General features: G+C 38.5%; 1 protein-coding gene across 1 annotated transcript in view; it reads left to right on the top strand.

The window, feature by feature from the left end:
* The window catches only part of LOC126809984 (glutamate receptor ionotropic, kainate 2), a 155575-nt gene that overhangs the window by 80900 nt on the left and 54077 nt on the right, over positions 1-20598 (top strand). The window contains exon 2 of the mRNA XM_050534870.2: positions 18633-18794. Within this exon, the coding sequence (XP_050390827.1) occupies positions 18633-18794 (162 nt within the window). The remainder of the gene's footprint in view (positions 1-18632; positions 18795-20598) is intronic.

Here is a 20598-nt window from a genome sequence, read left to right as displayed (position 1 = left end):
TATTTACCTCCCCTTGCCAGTCAAGCGGAAGTTGACTACCTACCGGACTAGTAATTGAGAAGAGAGTTATCCTCCCATGGGTGTATTCTTGTTTAATTAAGCACGTCATGTATGAAGATGAATAGATCAAGGATTATATATGCCTGGAAGTACATGACTTTCCTGTCAGCGGACCTCCAGTAATTATCATAGAGAAAGAGAGAGAAATGGGGTTTAACGTCCACTTGACACAAAATAGGTCATTTCGGGACTAACATATGGTTTTAATTTTATTTACATAATTCGCTTGCGCGTAGGGGTCTTTTGCAGTGGGAGGAAACCGGAGGACCCGGAGAAAACCCACGAGGTTGGTCAGGCGACCCTACTCCTTGCCACGTACAACCGGGGATTCGAAACCACCCCAGTCGACTCAATGACAGACTTTATGATACAGCGCGCGCACGCTCGCTAACCATTCAGCCATCCAACCCCCCAGTAATCATCATACTTCAATTAGTGATATCGGGGGTTGGATGGCCGATAGTCAGCGTGTGCGCGTTGTATCATAACGTCTGCCATTGAGTCTACTGGCTGTCCAATGTCCAAACTCATGGGTTTTCTCCGAGTCATCCCATTGTTAAAGACCCCTACGCGCAAAGGAATTATTGAAATTTGAGTTAGTCCCGAAATGACCAAGTTTGTGTCGAGTGGACGTTAAACCCCATCTCTCTCTCTCTCTCTCTCTCTGTCGTTGCGTTGCAACATGGCATCAATCAAGTTGAACCTCTCTAAAATTATCTTATTTTTTAAAACAATGAACAAAGCTAAAATTGGTAGTCCTTGCAAAACGCTCGTCAATTTCGTATCCAAACTTCCGTTCAAAAATGCCAAATGAAAAAGTCCAATGACTGTATTAGCTTTAATGAATACTGACACTTTTTTTATTAGCCTGGAGGTCGCGTGTTCGATCCCTGCATAGGCCGAGAAGGTTCATCGAGATTTTCGAACGTGGTCTCCCTCATAGCAAACTGTATGGGGTATACCCGTCTTCATTAGCCCATGGGGGGCCACGGTGGATAAACGGGTAAAACGCCAGCTCGCTAGCCTGGAGGTCGGGGGTGTATTAGCCGAGAGGGTTCATCGGAATTTTCCGACTTGTTTTCCCCTTGTCAGTGGTGCAGGACGGAGGGCCTGACAAGGACAACTGTCTAGTCGTTCGGATGGGACGAGGTCCCGTGTATACATTGGCGTGCTCGTAAAAGATTTCTTGACAGTTGGAATTCCATATAAGAGTAAGCCATCATGCCGCTGCCCGGGCAACATTTCCCTCATATGGCATATGTCTGTTTTCATTAGCCCAGTATAGAAGCAGAACAGTAGGACGTTAAACCCCCATTTCATTTCATTTGCCCAGTATAGGAACAGTTAAACCCCATTTTATTTCTTTTATTGGAGATATATACCCTATAAAAACGTTCGTGGCAATTCATCTTTGATAACGCCAATTATTTTTAGTATTTGTACATCTCCACCATATCAGTGATTTATTTAAGGCACTAGTAACCTTGTCCTACATGTCTCCATAATGTTTTTTTTTTCTTCTGAAGGGTAGCCCGACTTAAAATAGAGCGTCTCATTTGGTAAATAGTTGTAGGTAATTAAAATGGCTGACTTATGTTTTAATTGAAATATACTTCCTTCCGTGACGCAATTAAATTTTTACAAGAAATATCCTCGATCTGATAAACATAAAATTCATGAACGAGATTTTCCTAGACATTAATCTGCGAATTGGGTTTTTGGCGGGAAGACCCTCGTGAGAGTGAATGGGTTGAAAAGAGAACTAATCATCGATCGTCTCGCGAGATAACACGTTATAATAAAATCACATCTGAATCAAAACGCCATTTATTTACGCGCCAAATGTTTATTACAGCAGAACTGTAACCCACGTGCCGTTTATCATGGATTATTTGACGTCTGCTGATTATAAAAATGGAAGTATTACACGGAGACAAGCGGCCATAATAACCAGGCATTATGAGCGGGTTTTATTTCATTAATGCATAAACCATAGAAATATGTGAGATTCTGGCTCACCTTCATTAGCCCGGTGGGTACAGGAAAAACGTACGCTAAACCTCATTCATACATTCATTCCTCCATTTATTCATTCTTTTCCTCCATTCATTCCCCCATTTATTCATTCTTTCATCCATTCATTAAGATTATACGGTCTTGGTAGCCGGGAAAATATACCTCATAGCACAATGTATAGAAATATGTGAGATTCTAGCTCAATTTCATTAGTCCGGTGGGCACAGGAAAGACCCCATTCATTTATTTCCCTCAAAACACAATGTAATATGTGAGATTCTGGTTCGCCTTCATTATCCCGGTTGGTACAGGAAAGAAGTATGTTAAACCTCATTCATTCATCCATTCATTCGTTCATTTATTAAGATTATGCGGTTTCGTTAACTGGGCATATTCCCTCACAGCACAATGTATAGAAATATGTGAGATTCCAGCTCGTCTTCATTATCCCGGTGGGCACAGGAGGACAGAAATACGTTAAACCTTATTCAAACATTCAGTCATTCATCCATTCATTCATTAAGATTATGCGGTCTTGGTGGCCGGGCAAATTTCCCTCGTAGCACACAATGTATGGCTTATGCCCGCCTTTACTAGATACGGGAAATGTATGGCTTATGTCTGCCTTCACTAGCCCTTCACATGATAATCTTGGGTGTTGCTGTATGTGAGCTGTTTTCACCCTGTCGCTTAGTATCTTTCCGTCTTCCCAGCAGTACACTGGGACAGGTCGTCGTCTTACAGAGCGAGCATTTAACATACAAACATACATTATATTGGGTTGTTTTTCTCGTTTTAAATTATATAGAGAAGATTTTCTTATTCATGTTTAGCAAAATCTTTCACGCATAGAAATCGGCCACCAACAACCTAAAAACATAACTTTTGTTCTTCTGTTTATTGTGTTTCCCGCCTTCCCAGATAAGCAGACGTATCTGTAAGCCAGCAGGGGGAAGCATGTGTATTTATTTGAATGGGTGTAACACCGTCTGGTAGACCAAACGAGAATTGATCAAACAAAAAAATAAAAAAAAAAATTAAAAAAAAATATTCAGTCGAGAAAGTTTAAATAAGATCAGAATAAAATTAAATTAACTAAAATTTCCCCGGGTCTTCCGGTTTCCTCCCACTGCTAAAGACCCTACGCGCAAGCTAATGATTGTAATAAAATTGAACCATGTGTTGGTCCCGAAATGACCTTGTTTGTCTCGAGTGGACGTTAAACCCCATCTCTCTCTTTCTCTTTACTGGAACCCTCAAATTACTCTGGTGATCGCCATGTACTGTCTGTATCTATATATAGAACGAATATTTGGCTATGTTTATGACTTTCTCCCTCTATCCGACAACGCATAATGATAGTTAAAATAAGAATAGGCCGTAGTACTGCTGTCTTGGTCAAATTTCCACAGTGGCTAAGTGGGTAAGACGCTGGCTCGCTATCCTAGAGGTCGGGTGTTCGATCCCTGCATTTGCCGAGAAAGTTCATCCAGATTTTCCCGCATGGCTCCCCTTGTCAATGATGCAGGAAGGAGGGCCTGACAAGGACAGTTGTCTAGTCGTTCGGGTGGGTTGAAAAACCGAGGTTCCGTGTACACATTGGCGTGCACGTAAAAGATCCCTTGACAATTGGAATTCGATATAAGAGTAGGCCGTAGTGCCGCTGTCCGGGCAAAATTTCCCTCATAGCACACTGTATGACGTATGCCCGTCTCCATTAGCTCAGTCCGGAGTCGAACAGTAGGACGTTAAACCCCATTTCATTTCATTTCCACATAGCACATACTACAAGGTGCGCATGTCCACCTGTTTTAGTCGGGTTGCTGCAGAAAGGCGATTTCATTTCTTTTCATTTGTCTTTATTAATGTAATTTTCAATGCTAAGTGAACATTTGAATGACCTTTATCACGTGGATGCCATTCGTTCTAGAAGGAGAAGATAACTCTCTGTATTTGACGTTAAGTAGGTGTTGAGTGGTAAAAAGAACGTTTTGTCTCTTGTAGAGAGATTAACATGACATGAAGTAAATCTCGTGTATTACCTAGCTGTCGATCAAATAAACACGTGGAGAGAATAGTTGGATCAACCAATAGTGTCATAGCACGTGCATAGAATAGTAGTATTATTAACCAATAACGTTAAAACACAGTAGGTTTACAAATGGACATCCAAGCCGATTTAATTCCCACTTGTTGCAAATTAAAGTAGCAAAACCTTAGCCGTGTAAATTTTTCCTTTAATATTAGCTATAAATATCAGCTATACGTTTACATAATTTGTTGTTGTCATGCATGGTTTCTGGTGTGTTGTTATTGCGTGTCTATATATAATTGCCCTACATTTTGGTTACAGTACTTGCTTGAAAACGTTGAGAGATTACTCTTCAAAACGTTGCCTAAATAAATCAGTAATTGTTCTTCCTTAAAGTAGCTAAGTCTCTAACTCAATATCATCAAAAATCTTCGACATTGAAAACACGAATTATTTGTCAATTCAAATCAACATTGGTCTTGTGATCTTACAGGGAAACGATGGGCTTCTGATATCCAATATTCAAGACAAAATAAACATTTTACTATTGGTACACGAATCGTGTACCATAATGCGTTTCAGCGCCATTTGGAGAGCATGCGCAATAAATACCATCGGTGTAGACTGGAAAAACCAGACGCTAAAGATTGCCATTCACATGAGACTTCTGGCGTATTTCGCCTAACATAACTGGTTAGAAATTACAGTAAAAACAGAAACGATTGAATGTAAATCAGTTTATATACATTCATATTACATTATAATATTCGTTGCGACCCATTTTTGTCAATTTCTAGGTCCCAAATATAAGTTGCGATTTAGCTCCTTTAAGTATGTGTTATAGTTTATTACATAATTTTAGATGTATATATTATATATATATATATTTATTGATATCCGAAGACGCCTATAGAAGGCAGCTAGCTAGCTTATATGATTAAATGTAGGTCTGAATGAAGTAAAGTGGAGAATTTTTTTACCTGGAGCTATTTTTTTAAAAATTTATTTATGTATTTATCTACCGTAAAGAAAGATGTACTTTATCTACTTTAATATATATATATATTTATTTATTTATTTAATTGTAGCTATATTTACATAATTATAGCTATACATTTACATAATTATTATTTTAGATGAACATAGTTATTTATTTAATTGTAGCTATATTTACATAATTATAGCTATACATTTACATAATTATTATTTTAGATGAACATAGTTATTTATTTAATTGTAGCTATATTTACATAATTATAGCTATACATTTACATAATTATTATTTTAGATGAACATAGTTATTTATTTAATTGTAGCTATATTTATTTACATAATTTTAGATGTATATATTTATTTGATTTTAGCTATGATAGATCAACATAGTTATTTATTTAATTGTAGCTATATTTATTTACATCATTCTAGATGTATATATTTATTTGATTTTAGCTATGATAGCACGGGATCAATTTTGTATGGATCCATTCGACGCTTTAAGCATTTATAATAATTACCAGTTGCTGTGTTTTATTGTTTGCTTGTGTAAATACGTAACTAAAATTTAATACTGGAACTAATGTCTGCAAACTTGACATGTTTATGTAGATACGAAACTAAAATTAAACACCGGAAATGATGTCGGAAAACTTGACTTGGGATTTTAAATGTAATCTAAACAATAAAAAGGACCTGTGTTTCTATTCGGATCCCGTGTACACATTAGCGTGCTCGTGAAAGAACCCTTGACAGTTGGAATTCGATATAAGAGTAGGCCGTAGCGCCGCTGTCCCGACAAACTAGCTCTGTATGGCACACTGTATGGCACACTCCCGCCTTCATTAGCTCAGTCAATACAGACAGGTAGAACGTTAAACCCCATTTCATTTCATTTGTGTTATCCGGATCAAATCGTTGTGCGAAATATGTGAAAAAGTCCTGTTATTTTTACATGTACTGGGGAATATGTCAGATATTTCATTGGTGAAAGCGCCATTGCTCAGAGGGAACGTTACAAAGTAAATTAATATTGTATCATCGGCGAAATAAAATAAACAAACGGACATATAATACGCCCCACAGAGCTACCTGTTTTATCTCTGATCCTAATCAAAAAATTCCCCCAGATAAAAAAATATGCTCAAATATTGGCACATGTGCTGTTCGTGACCTTTCAACACATTATTTAGGTAGTTAGTGACATCTGGTGGTGGTTATTAGCCAGTAGAATAACATCTTATAACAGCCACTGTGTGCCAGGATTAGAAAATACCGTGAAATCCGATCATTTCTATCTATTGTCTAGTTTAGGCAATGGTTGTCATCTAATAGCTAGGCATTGCTTACCTATTGACGCATTTACAATTTTTTTTATCTTAAGGTGCATTCGCAACCTTATTAAACATACATAATGCAAGAGCTAAATCTGCCTATTACGGGTCTTTCTTTAGGCCCGAAATGTTATATAAACTATTAATAAGACATTTATAAACAAAACAAGACCATAATCAACTCTCGATGGCATCGGATACTTGAGATTTGAACTAGATAAGAACGGTCCGTCATTTAAAAATGGGAAAGCTAGGCTAAGTCTCGAATATACCAGTGCCCTGGTTACCACAATGCACACATCTTGTCAAAATTACAAACATTGATAACTTGGCTCAGAATGAAGTAATTTGAATGAAATTTTTAATATTTTCATTTTGTATTATCTATTTTTGAGCTATTATATCAAGAATGGTCAGCTCTTAATCTAAATCTTACATAATGTATCTTTAATGTACTTTTAATACTTTTACTTTGTTCGGATCTTAATGTTGTGTGGGTCGAACTACCTTCTCATTGGTTGTCTATTATCTTCGAAGACCGAATTAAGCCGTTATGATCTTACAAAGATGTTACGGTTTTCGGTCCCATCCGGTCGCTCCTGAAACCAACTTTCTCGACCAACATCGATATTTATCCCTGAACGTCATGGATACTAAGCCACGTCCACTCGACACAAACTAGATCATTTCGGGACTAACATATGGTTTAATTTTATTTCAATAACTCGCTTGCGCGTAGTGGTCTGTAGAGGACCCGGAGAAAACCCACGAGGTTGGACAGGCGACCCAACCTCTTGTCACATACAACCGAGGAAACAACCTGGAAATGGAGATTTGTGAGATTTGACTATTTATCAAATACAAATAGAAAGTGGCATTGACATTATTATCCATTAAACACGCAAACACTTTAAACAAAACTACAAATAGAAACTGACAATATACTTTATTACACACGCACGCGTTGTTAGCAAGACTACAGACACAATTAGCATTAACCTGACCTAGTTTAATTTGTTACGAAAATGGAACTACATTCCAATCTATTCCTTTTTAAATCATTGTCTGATAGAACATGGTTTAAACGGCTATCTGATAGGACAGGGTTAAACGGTTGCTTGATGGGGCGGGGTTTAAACGGTTGCCTGATGGGACGGGGTTTAAACGGTTGCTTGATGGGACGGAGTTTAAACGGATGTCTAATAGGACGGGGTTAAACGGTTGCCTGATAGGACGGGGTTAAACGGTTGCCTGATAGGACGGGGGTTAAACGGTTGCCTGGTAGGACGATGTTTAAACGGCTGCCTGATAAGACGGGGTTTAAACGGTTGCCTGATGGAACGGGATTTAAACCGTTGCCTGTTAGTTGTATTTTTATTAAGGAATTGGATGGATTATTTTTACAGTGTTAGTTGTATTTTTAATAAGGAATTTGATGAGTTATTTTTACAGTGTTAGTTGTATTTTTATTAGGGATTTGATGAGTTATTTTTGTCGTGTTAGCTGTATTTTAATAAGGAATTTTATGAGTTATTTTTACAGTATTAGTTGAATTTTTATTAAGGAATTGGATGAGTTATTTTTACAGTGTTAGTTGTATTTTTATTAAGGAATTTGACGAGTTCTGCAGCTGTTTATCAGTCTACATAACAAAACATGCAAATATGTGTAAATATACTAGCGACTGATGATATCTAACAGTCTATAAAAATACACACCTCTGTAAATATAGATGTGTTTGATAAAGGACCTGGCAAGGAACAGTGTCTAGTCCTTCGAATGGTGCGAAAAACCGAAGTCACATGTAGACATTGACATGCACGTATAAGAACCCGTTTACAGTTGCATTTTCAATTGCTTCCGGACAAAATTTCCCTCTTAGCATGATGCGCCCTCTAATTAGCCAGGTTGGACCTGAAAGCAGACTGTTATACTAGTGCCATTATATTTCTCTAATTACTTAATTACTAGTATTTAATAAAATACTAACTTTTAATTGCGATAACGAATTGTTAAACCCAATAGACACCTATACACAAAGGAGTTATTGAAATTAAAATAAAATAAATGTATTAACCACAAAAGAACTTAGTTAATGAAGTGAACCATGTGTCAGTCCAGAAATGACCTAGTTTGTGTCGAGGGTAAGTTACCCCCTCCCCCCCTCCTCTCTCTCTCTCTCTCTCTCTCTCTCTCCTATACTATGGTTAAAAACAACCATTACATTGACTTCTCTCCTTGTTTATTTCGAGTGGACGTTAAATCCCATCGTTTTCTCTCTCGCCCTCCCTCTCTCTCTCTCTCTCTCTCTCGAACACACCGTCGAACACACACCGACCTTTAATTTGCACGTCACCGTATAAATAATGTAGCCCATGTTTTTTGTGTAATGGAGAATATAACTATTTTACGTTTTTGTCTACTAAAATACCAACGACCATAAAACTATTCCCGGTTCTATAAAAAACACATCTCATTACCTATCAAACTACTCGCACCAATCATAAACATAGCCAAATATTCCTTCTATAGAAGGTATAGACAGTACATGCCATGCCGATCACAGTAGCAGGGCGTTTGAGGGTCAGAGTTATTTGAGGTTTCAGGAGAGAGAGAGAGAGAGAGAGAGAGAGAGAGAGGGGGAATGGGGTTAAACGTCCACTCGACACAAACTAGGTCATTACGGGACTAACACATGGTTCAATTTTATTTTTATAATTCGCTTATGGGTGTTTAGCAGTGGGAGGAAACCGGGGGACCCGGAGAAAAACCAAGTAGGCTATTTCCCCACTCTTACGCCTAAAAGAAGATGAAAGTATGTTTTAAACACAATTCAGTAAAGTCGAGGATACTGCCTGATGTTAAAGACTACAGTGCGTGTACGAACTCAAAATAATTATACACCTTGAGCGGTGTCCTCCTAGACCAGTGGTTTTCAACCTTTTTTTTACCAACGACACACCTCAGAACACATGAAAAAATAGCGGCACACTTGGCTAAATATATATGAAAAATATTTTAATTTGGTAAGTCATAAACGGCATACAACCTTGGGCACAGACTAGTCATAGACACGTAGAATGACTCAAACTAAATATAGAACAACACAGCTATGAACTTATTTTATTGCAGTGTTTAGAATTTCATCAGTCAAATAACTGGCTTCTTTAGTGAGAAATTTTCTTAGTGTGCCGTTCAAAATTTCGCGGCACACTTAGGAAGATCTCGCGGCACACCTGTGTTCCGCGACACACCAGTTGAGAATCACTGCCCTAGACGTTGAGGCGCTAGGCTTGAGCCTGCCCAGCCTATATATAAAATTTTACTTGTTTTTATGTCGTTGATTACTAGTTGTCTCAATTTGGATTATACCCAATGAATAATTAAGTACGGTACATGTTAATTAATTTACAAGGTGTACCTGTAGATTATGATATGAATGATTTATTAACAAAACAGGTGTTATTTCTTTATGATATTCATTATTTATAATTTAATAATCGTCTATATATACCTGTAATGAACGTTACCTATTCGTAATATATACCTGACGTTACCTATCCGTACCATGTACCTGTATATACCTGTAATGGATGTTACCTTTCCGTACTTTATATACCTGTAATGAACGTTACATATCCGTTCTATATACCTGACGTTATCTATCCGTACTATATACTTGTAATGAACGTTACCTATCCGTACTATATACCTGTAATGAACGTTACCTATCCGTTCTATATACCTGACGTTACCTATCCGTACTATATACTTGTAATGAACGTTACCTATCCGTACTATATACCTGTAATGAACGTTACCTATCCGTACTATATACCTGTATTGAACGTTTTATCTGTACTATATACCTGTATTGAACGTTACCTATCCGTACTATATACCCGTAATGAACGTTACCTATCAGTACTATATAACTGTAAAGAAAGTTACCTATCAGTGCTATATATACCGGTATTGAACCATACCTATCCGTACTATGTACCTGTATTGAACGTTACCTATCATTGCTATATATACCGGTATTGAACCATACCTATCCGTACTATGTACCTGTATTGAACGTTACCTATCATTGCTATATATACCGGTATTGAACCATACCTTTCCGTACTTTATACCTGTATTGAACGCAACCTACAATATACCTGTAGTGTAATGAACGTTACCCGTCAGTGCATGTACTGAACCTATTTTACTAGATACCTGTAATAAGGAGTAAGGCCGACTGTTCAACCAGATAGGTTTTCTCCGGGTGGGCCGGTTTCCTCCCACTGCAAAAGACCCCTATAATATGCTCATGCGAATTTTTGAAATAAAATTGAACCATATGTTAGTACCCAACTGACCTAGTTTGTGTCGAGTGTACGTTACCGCCCCCCCCCCTCTCTCTCTCTAACTGAACGTTACCTAAGAATGCTATATACCTGTAATTAGTTATTCTAATCGACCAGGTGATATAGATAGAGACAGGTATATCTAGAAATATAAACTGGCAGGTAACCAATAAAACGTGTTCTTAGTTTCCTTCCATCCTCAGTGTGTTTACGTACACGTCTATATTTTGGTATATTCTTTAACATAGATAAATAAACATACCGATAGAATAACTCATCCTTGGTTAAAACAATCCTTTCTTTATAGACTAATTCTGATGATTTAACTTAACCCTTAGTCTATAATAATCTCTCGTAGTGGAATCGGAACGGCTAAAAATACACCTTACTATAAGAATATCTTAAACATGCATTATGCAAGAGGTAAATCTGCCTATTGCAGGTCTTTCTTTAGGCCTGAAATTTTATCTGAATTATTAATTAAAAATTTATTAACAAAACCATAATCAACTCTCGATGGCATAGGATACTCGAGATTTTAACTAGATTAGCACGGTTCATTTAAAAATTTAATTTAAAAATGGGGAAAGCTAGGCTAAGTCTCGAATATACCAGTGCCCAGGTTACCACTATGCACACATCTTGTCAAAACTACAAACAGTGATAACTTTGCTCAGAATGAAGTAATTTGAATGACATTTTTAATATTTTTCATTTTACATTATCTATTTATGAGAAATTATAGCAAGAATGATCAGCTCTTTATCTAAATCTTGCATAATGTATCACTAACGTTTCACTAAGCAGTGGTTCTTTATCATTTTGTGGGCCATGCCCCAACTCATCACGCCAAAACTTCGAATTTTAGGCCTCATCATGCTGAAAATAAACATGACCACGGGACTATCTCAATTTGATGCTAAAACAGTCGTTTTTGAGTATTTGGGAGAAATTAGGATATGATTGGGTTTACAGTGATACATGTAAAATGGATTATGATTAGGGTAGCAAGACTACAGGTAAACTGGATTATTATTAGGGTAGCAAGACTACAGGTAAACTGGGTTATGATTAGGGTAGCATTGGTACAGATAAAATGGGTTATGATTAAGATAGCAATGGTACAGGTAAAATAGTTTAGGATTAGGAAAGCAATGGTACAGGTAAAATGGGATTAGGGTAGCAGTGGTACAGGTAAAATGGGTTATGATTAGGGTAGCAAGGCTACTGGTAAAATGGGATTAGGGTAGCAGTGGTACAGGTAAAATGGGTTATGATTAGGGTAGCAAGGCTACAGGTAAAATGGGATTAGGGTAGGAATGATACAGGTAAAATTGGTTATGATTAGGGTAGGAAGACTACAGGTAAAATGGGCTATGATTAGTTAAGCTAGAAATGGTACAGCTTGCGTGTAGGCAAATCTTGCGCGTGCTTTGTTAAACTTACAAGGAAACAGGACGTAATTTCACAAAGCAAACAGACGTTTGTACGTCATTACAATGCAAATAATTATAAGGTATGTTTAAAACTGGACTATAATGGTTTCAATATAGCTGGATATAAATATAAATACTATTGATGTAATAAGACATTGTATTGCCCTGTTCATACGATCCTAGAATAGCCGTTGTTTTAACTACAAATAGATCATTACACACACGACCGTCTAGAAGCTGTCACAAATTCAACTTGATGATGGGGAATTGTTTTTGTTTTCCGTGTTCAAAAATACCTGTCTCAAGATACTGACCCATAGACTAGTATGTACCTTTACATCACACACACATCCGTCTTCATTGTCCCGGAATGGTGCAGAACAGTAGGACGTTAAACCCCGTTTCATTTCTTTTCATAAAAACTTTTCATAAAAAGAGCTTAAAGTGGCAGTCCCTGATATCTTATTTCGAATTCCAAATGCCAATGATTCTTTTATGTGCGCGGAAATATGGACACGGGTGGACATCGATATTTTTTCCCACTGCCTAACGTTTTTCTCGGCCTGTGACCGGATTCTAAACTGGAACATTCTAATAGAGGGCACACTGTCCTGTTAGCAGCTTGTGGTTTAACGTCCAATTCCACAACAGTGATATCGCAGACAATTACTACTTGACTACCACGGATATTCTTAAATTAAGAGGTTAGGTGGCCGAATGGTTAGCGCGTACGCGTTGGATCATAAGGTCCGTCATTGAGTCAAGTGGCGTTGCTTCGATTTCCCGCTTGTACATGATACGGAGTATTGTCACCTATTCAAGCTTATTGAAATAAAATTGAACCATATGTTAGTACCGAAATGACCTAGTTTTTGTCGAGTGGACGTTAAACTCTCTCTATCTCTCTCTCGCTCTCGGTCATTCTCTCTCTCGGTCATTTCGGGTCTGACATATGGTTCAATTTTATTTTATTTCGCGCGTAGGGGTCTCTCTCTCTCTCTCTCTCTCTCTCTCCCTCTCTTAAATTTAGACTCTGCCGGGGGCCAACACATCATTTATTTAAAGAACGTCCTTTACGATGGTTAAAAACAACCGTTAGATTGGCATCTTTATTTTGGCTCAATATAAAGTTTGTATAAAGATTGCATTAACTCCGATAGATTACACGTGTTATAACATCTACCTGTTTCACCTGGTTGCCACCTTATTACCTGTTCTCTTCGTCACACCCTACAATAGTCTCAATTAACAAGCCGCCTTGATGGAAATAGACCTTAAAGATGCCCTGGGATGCCCCTCACGAATTGCACGATAAAAACACAACACAATTTCTAGGGAAAACAATCACTAGTTGTGTTATATGTGTATAATCAGTATTTATCCAACAATCCCTAAACGTGTATGATCGTTTCAGCAGCATACCCTTTCACGTGTACGACACGTGTTGCAACTGAAAAGGTAACGAATACTGTGCGTCTGGATGATGGAATAATCAACTAGAGCCAAGTGTTCACCTTGTTATGATTAAATCCAGGTAAATATGATACAAGATGACACGTGCTCTAGATTAAATAAGGTCTGATAATAGAATGAAACCACGTGAATAAACATTCACCTAGTAACATCAACTTGTATCTTTTTATTACACCTTTACATAATATAGAGTTACCGTTCTTTAGGAAACCATCTTGAAATAAAAAACAATTGGGTTGGACGATCTAAATAACCTATGTTTTGGTTCATCTATATATGTGACATGGGCATGAAAACTTGTGATGTCGGCCGAGAAAGTTTGCAAAGCGTTATTTCCCCTTGTCAATCGTGCTGGGCGGAAGTCGGTATTGGAATTCGAAATATGGTCGAAAATAAATTGTATACACGTATGCATCTAACAAAGACTGCCATTCAATTTGAATTCTTCGCGTATTTCGCCGAACATTAGACATTACAGTATAAGCAGAAACGATTGAATGTAAATCTATGTACTATGCAATAAATACTATCTATGTAGACTGGAATAAAAGACGCGAGAGATTTCCATTCGATTAAGACCTCTGGCGTATATTTCGCCGAACATAATTGATTGATTGTAAATCAGTTTATATACATTCATAATACATTATTATATGCGTTACGACCCATCTATGTCCATTCCTAGGTGCCAAATATAAGCGATTTAGCCCCTTTAATCAATGACAGACCCTGTGTTCTAAAGCGCACACACTTAGACCACTCTTCCATCACAGTTATTTGAGGAGAAAACTATAATGGATCGAGACGATTGTCTCAATATTAATACACGTAGGTAAATACATTCAATTACCACTGTCTGGACAATATAATCTACCCATATATTATAATTATTGACACCCAGTCCTCCATTATTCAGTTAGGAGATCTCGGATCTTTTGTTTTCCGTCTCGCACATGTCAGGCCATCAGACGTTTCGTGCATAGAGTTTTCAGCCAGAGAGAGAGAGAGAGAGAGAGAGAGAGAGGGGTTTTAACGTCCACTAGACACAAACTAGGACATTTCGGGACTAACATATGGTTTTAATTTTATTTCAATAATTCGCTTGCGCGCAGGGGTCTTTGGCAGTGGGAGGAAACCGGAGGACCCGGAGAAAACCCACGAGGTTGGACAGGCGACCCCACTTCTTTCATGTACAACAGGGGATTCGAAACCACTGCTTTCATGTACAACAGGGGATTCGAAACCACACCTGTTGACAGGCCTTATGATACAGCGCGCACGTGCTAACCATTCGGGCATGGTTTTCAGCCATAGAGAGAGAGAGAGAGAGAGAGAGAGAGAGAGAGAGAGAGGTTTTAACGTCCACTCGACACAAACTAGGACATTTCGGGACTAACATATGGTTTTAATTTTATTTCAATAATTCGCTTGCGCGCAGGGGTCTTTGGCAGTGGGAGGAAACCGGAGGACCCGGAGAAAACCCACGAGGTTGGACAGGCGACCCCACTTCTTTCATGTACAACAGGGGATTCGAAACCACACCTGTTGACAGGCCTTATGATACAGCGCGCACGTGCTAACCATTCGGCCATCCAACCCCCCTTTCAGCCATAGAGTTTCGGTCGCATTAGTAAAGGCCAGGTCAACAAATCGGTTTAGGTCGTAAAGGTTAAGACCGTAGTGTGTAGAGTTAAAAAGCTATGTGGCGAAACCTCCTACAGCGATGTTTATACTGGTGAGATCATACCAAACTGCCACATTTTTTTGCAAGACGTGTACCTGGGACTCGAAGATGTATATATATAGAACTCAATGACCATTGAATGCCGCTCGGGTTATTCTATGGTTCAAGAGAGTGTATCTCGGCGCAAGCAGTCCACGAGTGGAATGCGACAGGGATACACTCTCTGGAACCATAGAATAACCCGAGCGGTATTCAATAATCAATGAGTTCTGTTTTTATTCTATAACTACATGCAAATCTCAAAATACACTGCACTATTCAGATTACCACAAAAAAAGAGAAAAGAACAACAACAAAAAAAACAAACAAACAATAAACAAACAAATAATAATTCTGGACAAAAAGAGTACGTGTTTAAGCCATTGAATACAACCATGGAATATTCAATGACTTAATTCAATGGCCGTATTCAATGATATTTGCTTGTATTCGCATGTATTTATATCCCGCTTAGCTGGGACACTCAATGTGGCTACAGAGTAGAATCGATCAGACCAGTGCATTACGCAAAGGGTAGCAAATATTCATATCTTGTATGTATCTACTGAGGAGGCCAAGCGGTCCCGGGTTCGATCCTGGTGCTGGCCGAGACAGAAAGGCCGCTGTGCGGGCAAAATTCCTCTCAAAGCACACTGATCGAATTCAACCTGTCAAGATATTTTACGTACACTTTAAGACAAATATGGTAACGGAGTTACTACCTACTGTTATTTCGAATCGGTGTAGGGGGGCGGGGGGGGGGGGGTGGATGTCCGAATAAGGAATAAGGTCAAGGAGTAGGGTCGCCTGTCCAACCTCGTGGGTTTTCTCCGAGTCTTCCGGTTTCCTCCCAATGCTAAAGACCCCTACGCGTCAGCGAATTATTGAAAATAAAATTGAACCATGTGTTAGTCCCGCGATAACCTAGTTTGTGTCGAGTGGACGTTAACCCCCTCTCTCTCCCCCTCTCTCTCTCTCCCCCTCTCTCTCCTCTCTCTCTCTCTCTCTCTCTCTCGAATGGAGCAACAACGTAGAACGTTCAAGCTCATTTCATCCCATGTATCTATTAAGAATTTAGTGGTTATTATTTCACCAAGCCAGACTCATTGAGATGTGGAGAGTTACACACGTGTCTGGCGTTCCTACATCGTTAGCTTTCTCCAGTTTTTATACAATAAAATCCACTTTATGATAATTATATTAAACATTTTAATCACGCTGGCTCATAGTCAAAATGTAAACATTGTCTAGGGTCTAGAAGCAACCCAACATGACTTATAAATGATATAATTAAATATATCGTCTAGAAACATAATAGACGCAAGTTCATAAACGCAGCTTTATTGTAGAATTATTCATAACTAAGTTCTAATGAAGTCTGTTGAGCTGTCTGTACGTTGTTGTACTTCAGACAGCCCCCTCATATATAGCACGGTGGATGTATTGTACTATTATGGCATAGACATTTTTGTGGAACCCAGAGGAGAATTTACTGAGTATGTCTGTTGGAAGAGGTTGCTATAGTACGGGGCAAGATTTGAATAAATGGTGGTGATGCTGGGTGGGTGATAAGCTTACTATAGTACGGGGTGCCATTTCAATAAAAGATTGTCCTGCTGGGTGGGTAAAAAAGTTATGCTAGTTGGATAAAAAAAAACCCCAAAAAACTTGATATTGAACCAGGTGCGAATTATCAAAAACATACGATTGTTATGCTGGGTGGGTAAAAAGCTTCAAGGGTCGGATTTCAATACTAAAAAATACTAAAACATTATGTTATTTAACAAATGGCGTCACAATAACGTTATTTATTAAACATACCTAATACAAAAGGTAAATCTGCCTATTTCGGGACCCTTTTTAGGGCCTGGAATGTTATATATACTATTAAAGGGACAATAACACTCTTGCTGGCTTGAAAGCTCCAGAAAATAAATAATATCTCTATCTAAGTACTAGATGTTTAAGTGTCCTACCTGTTGTGTAAATTATCCATTACATCCTATTTTACTTGTCCAGAGGGTTCGAAAATATTTTTAAATCGAAGTTTCATTTGAAAAGGTTTACGTTAGACGTTTCAAACCATTATGTTGAATTTTTCAAAATTTTTAAATAAGGTGTGTTAAGATGAAATTTGTATCATCATTTAATTGGAATATTGTAAAATAGTACCATTTGTTGACCAGAATAAAGATTGATACATATTATTCAGTTACAACAAAAGTGGTATTGGGCCTTTAATTAGACATTTAGTAACATGAAAAGATCATAATCAACTCTCGCTGCCATCTTATCTGTCCGGTTTTTATTGGATTTGAATATGATCTGTTTTTCAATGTCCGTTCAACGCAAAAATGGACAATCGAGACTGTTGTTAATTATCTCGACAGCACTGACAATAACAACCGAGGCTACAAAGATTTTTAAATAACATTTTCTCGGCTTAGAGTGAAGCAATATGACTGAAATGTTCAGCATAATCCATTTACATCATCTAGTTTTTAACTATTATAGTGAAAACTGTCAGCTCTTTATCTAATCTCCCATAATGTATCTTTAAGACCCCCTTATTCCTCGTGACGGCATTTGACAATTAAGGACGATTTGAAGATTATTTTTAGAATTTTACAAACTTTTGTGGACATCGTGTTATAGTTTATGGACGCCACGGTGGCTAAGTGGGTAAGACGCTATCTCGCTAGCCTGGAAAAACCGAGGCCCCGTGTTTACGGTTGAGAACCACTGGTCTAGGAGAACACCGGTCAAGGTGTATAATTATTTTGAGTTCGTACACGCCCTGTAGTCTTCAACATCAGGCAGTATCCTCGACTTTGCTGAATTGTGTTTAAAACATACTTTCATCGTCCTGAAGTCGTGAGAGTGGGGGGAATAGACTACGGCGTCTCTTTGTCTAAAGAGAGCCACGGTCGTCAAGTAGGTAAGACGCTAGCACGCTAGCCTGGGATCGCGTGTTCGATCCCTGCATTGGCCGAGAAAGTTAATCAGTGGTGCAGGATGGAGGGTCTCACATTGGCCTTGGAATTCGATATAAAAGTAGGCCATAGTGCCGCTGCCCTGGCAAAATTTCCCTTATAGCACACTGCCCGTCTTCATTAGCCCAGTATAGGAGCAGAACAGTAGGACGTTAAACCCCATTTCATTTTATTTCATGTTAGTTTATTTATGGTTGTTTATTTTCCTATATTTCAGGTGGATTATTTGGAGAGGGTGACGAAGATCTAAGAGTAGAAAATGCCTTTCGTTATGCTGTATATAGAGTAAACCATGAACGCGATTTATTGTCCAAATCTAAACTAGTTTATGACATACAGAACCTTCCCATCAACGATGGATTTAGAGCTTCGAAAAAAAGTAAGATTTGTTTTTTTTTTAATTGTTACTCCCAAAGCTGCTGTCGCTGCTGTGTTCGGAGAAATATTTGCTTTAGAAATGCACTCTCTCTGCCCCTTTTCTATTTTTGTCCATCAAAAGGAAAATGTGTTGAAAATGGGATTTTACTACCTACTTGTGTGTTTACCGAATGAGAGCGAGAGAGAGAGAGAGATAGTGAGAGAGAGAGAGAGAGATAGAGAGAGAGAGGGGGTTAAGTCAACTCGACACAAACTAAGTCATTTCGGGACTAACACATGGTTTAATTTTATTTCAATACTTCGCTTGCGCGTAGGGGTCTTTTGTAGTGGGAGGAAACCGGAACCGGAGGACCCGGACCCAGAGATAACCCAAGAGGTTGGACAGGCGACCCCACTCCTTGTCAAGTACAACCGGGGAATCAAAACCACGCCAGTTGACTCAATGACAGACCCTATGATAGAACGCGCACGCGAATGGGCTAACGAAGACAGCGGCACTACGGCCTACTCTTATTTGGAATTCCAAGGGTTCCTTTACGTGCACGCCAATATGCTCACGGGTCTCAGTTTTTCGTCCCATCCTTACGACTAGACAGTTATTTGTCAGGACCTCCGTCTTGCACCACAAACAAGGGGAACCCCGTCGGAAAATCCCGAGGAACCTTCTGGGCAAACAACGGGAGACCTCCTTTCTATTAAATCATCATCTTACCCTCTGAACCACCGCGGCCCCACCCATCAAAAACAAAATAAATAAAAGAATAAAAGACCCTTATGCTAAAATCGACAGATTTCCACGTTCACGGCCTATAATATTTTAAATCTGTTAAATGCGTAGAAATAACTCAACTCATACAAATCTTTTACTCTTCATATTCAATTATAGACGCCATTTCCCAGTAACCCTTGACCTTTACATTAGCCTCGATCAATACGACAGTTTGATTACCACATTTGATAACATATCGAGACGTCCTGACTTCCGGTGCAGAATGTGACTGTTATCCAGTAGGAAATTGATATTAATATTGTATTATGAACAGTAAAGTGATATTATTAATAATAAAGTTTTTATTCAAATCCCAGTCGGTTGATAACACGAAGCATTTCTCTAGATGCGTGTATTGAATAGCACGCGAGATATTTTCAATCAAAATTATATTTTACTGTTTGCTATTCGTGTGTAGTGGAGCGAGAGACTAACACATGGTTCAATTTTATTTCAATAATTCGCTTGTGCTTAGGGGTCTTTAACAGTGAGAGAGAGAGAGAGAGAGAGAGAGAGAGAGAGGGGGTTTAAAGTCGACTTCGGGACCACAACATGGTTCAATTTTATTTCAGTAATTTGCTTGCGTGTCGGGGTCTTTAGCAGTGGGAGGAAACCGGAGGACCCGGAGAAAACCCATGAGGTTGGACCGGCGACCCTACTCCTTGTCACGTACAACCAGGGAATTGAAACCATGCCAGTTGACTCAATGACAGACCTTATGATACAGCGCGCAAGCGCTAACCATTCGACTATTCACCTCACACCCCATCCCCTCCAGAAAATATAGCAGTACTGATGCAAGATATTTTATATGCTTGAATCTTGATGTGGAGAAACCTAGTTATTTTTTGTAATTACATTAAATACATGTATGTTTCACATTGTGAAATACTGCCTTATGCAAATTGAAATGAAATGGGGTGTAACGTCCTACTGTTCTGCTCCTACTGGACTAGTGAAGGCGGGCATACGCCATACAGTGTGCTATGAGTGAAATTTTGCCCGGACAGCGGCACTATGACCTACTCATATCGAA

Source organism: Patella vulgata, chromosome 2 (assembly GCF_932274485.2).
Source record: "Patella vulgata chromosome 2, xgPatVulg1.2, whole genome shotgun sequence".
Taxonomy (NCBI): domain Eukaryota; kingdom Metazoa; phylum Mollusca; class Gastropoda; family Patellidae; genus Patella; species Patella vulgata.
This window is presented reverse-complemented; position numbering and strand designations above follow the sequence as displayed.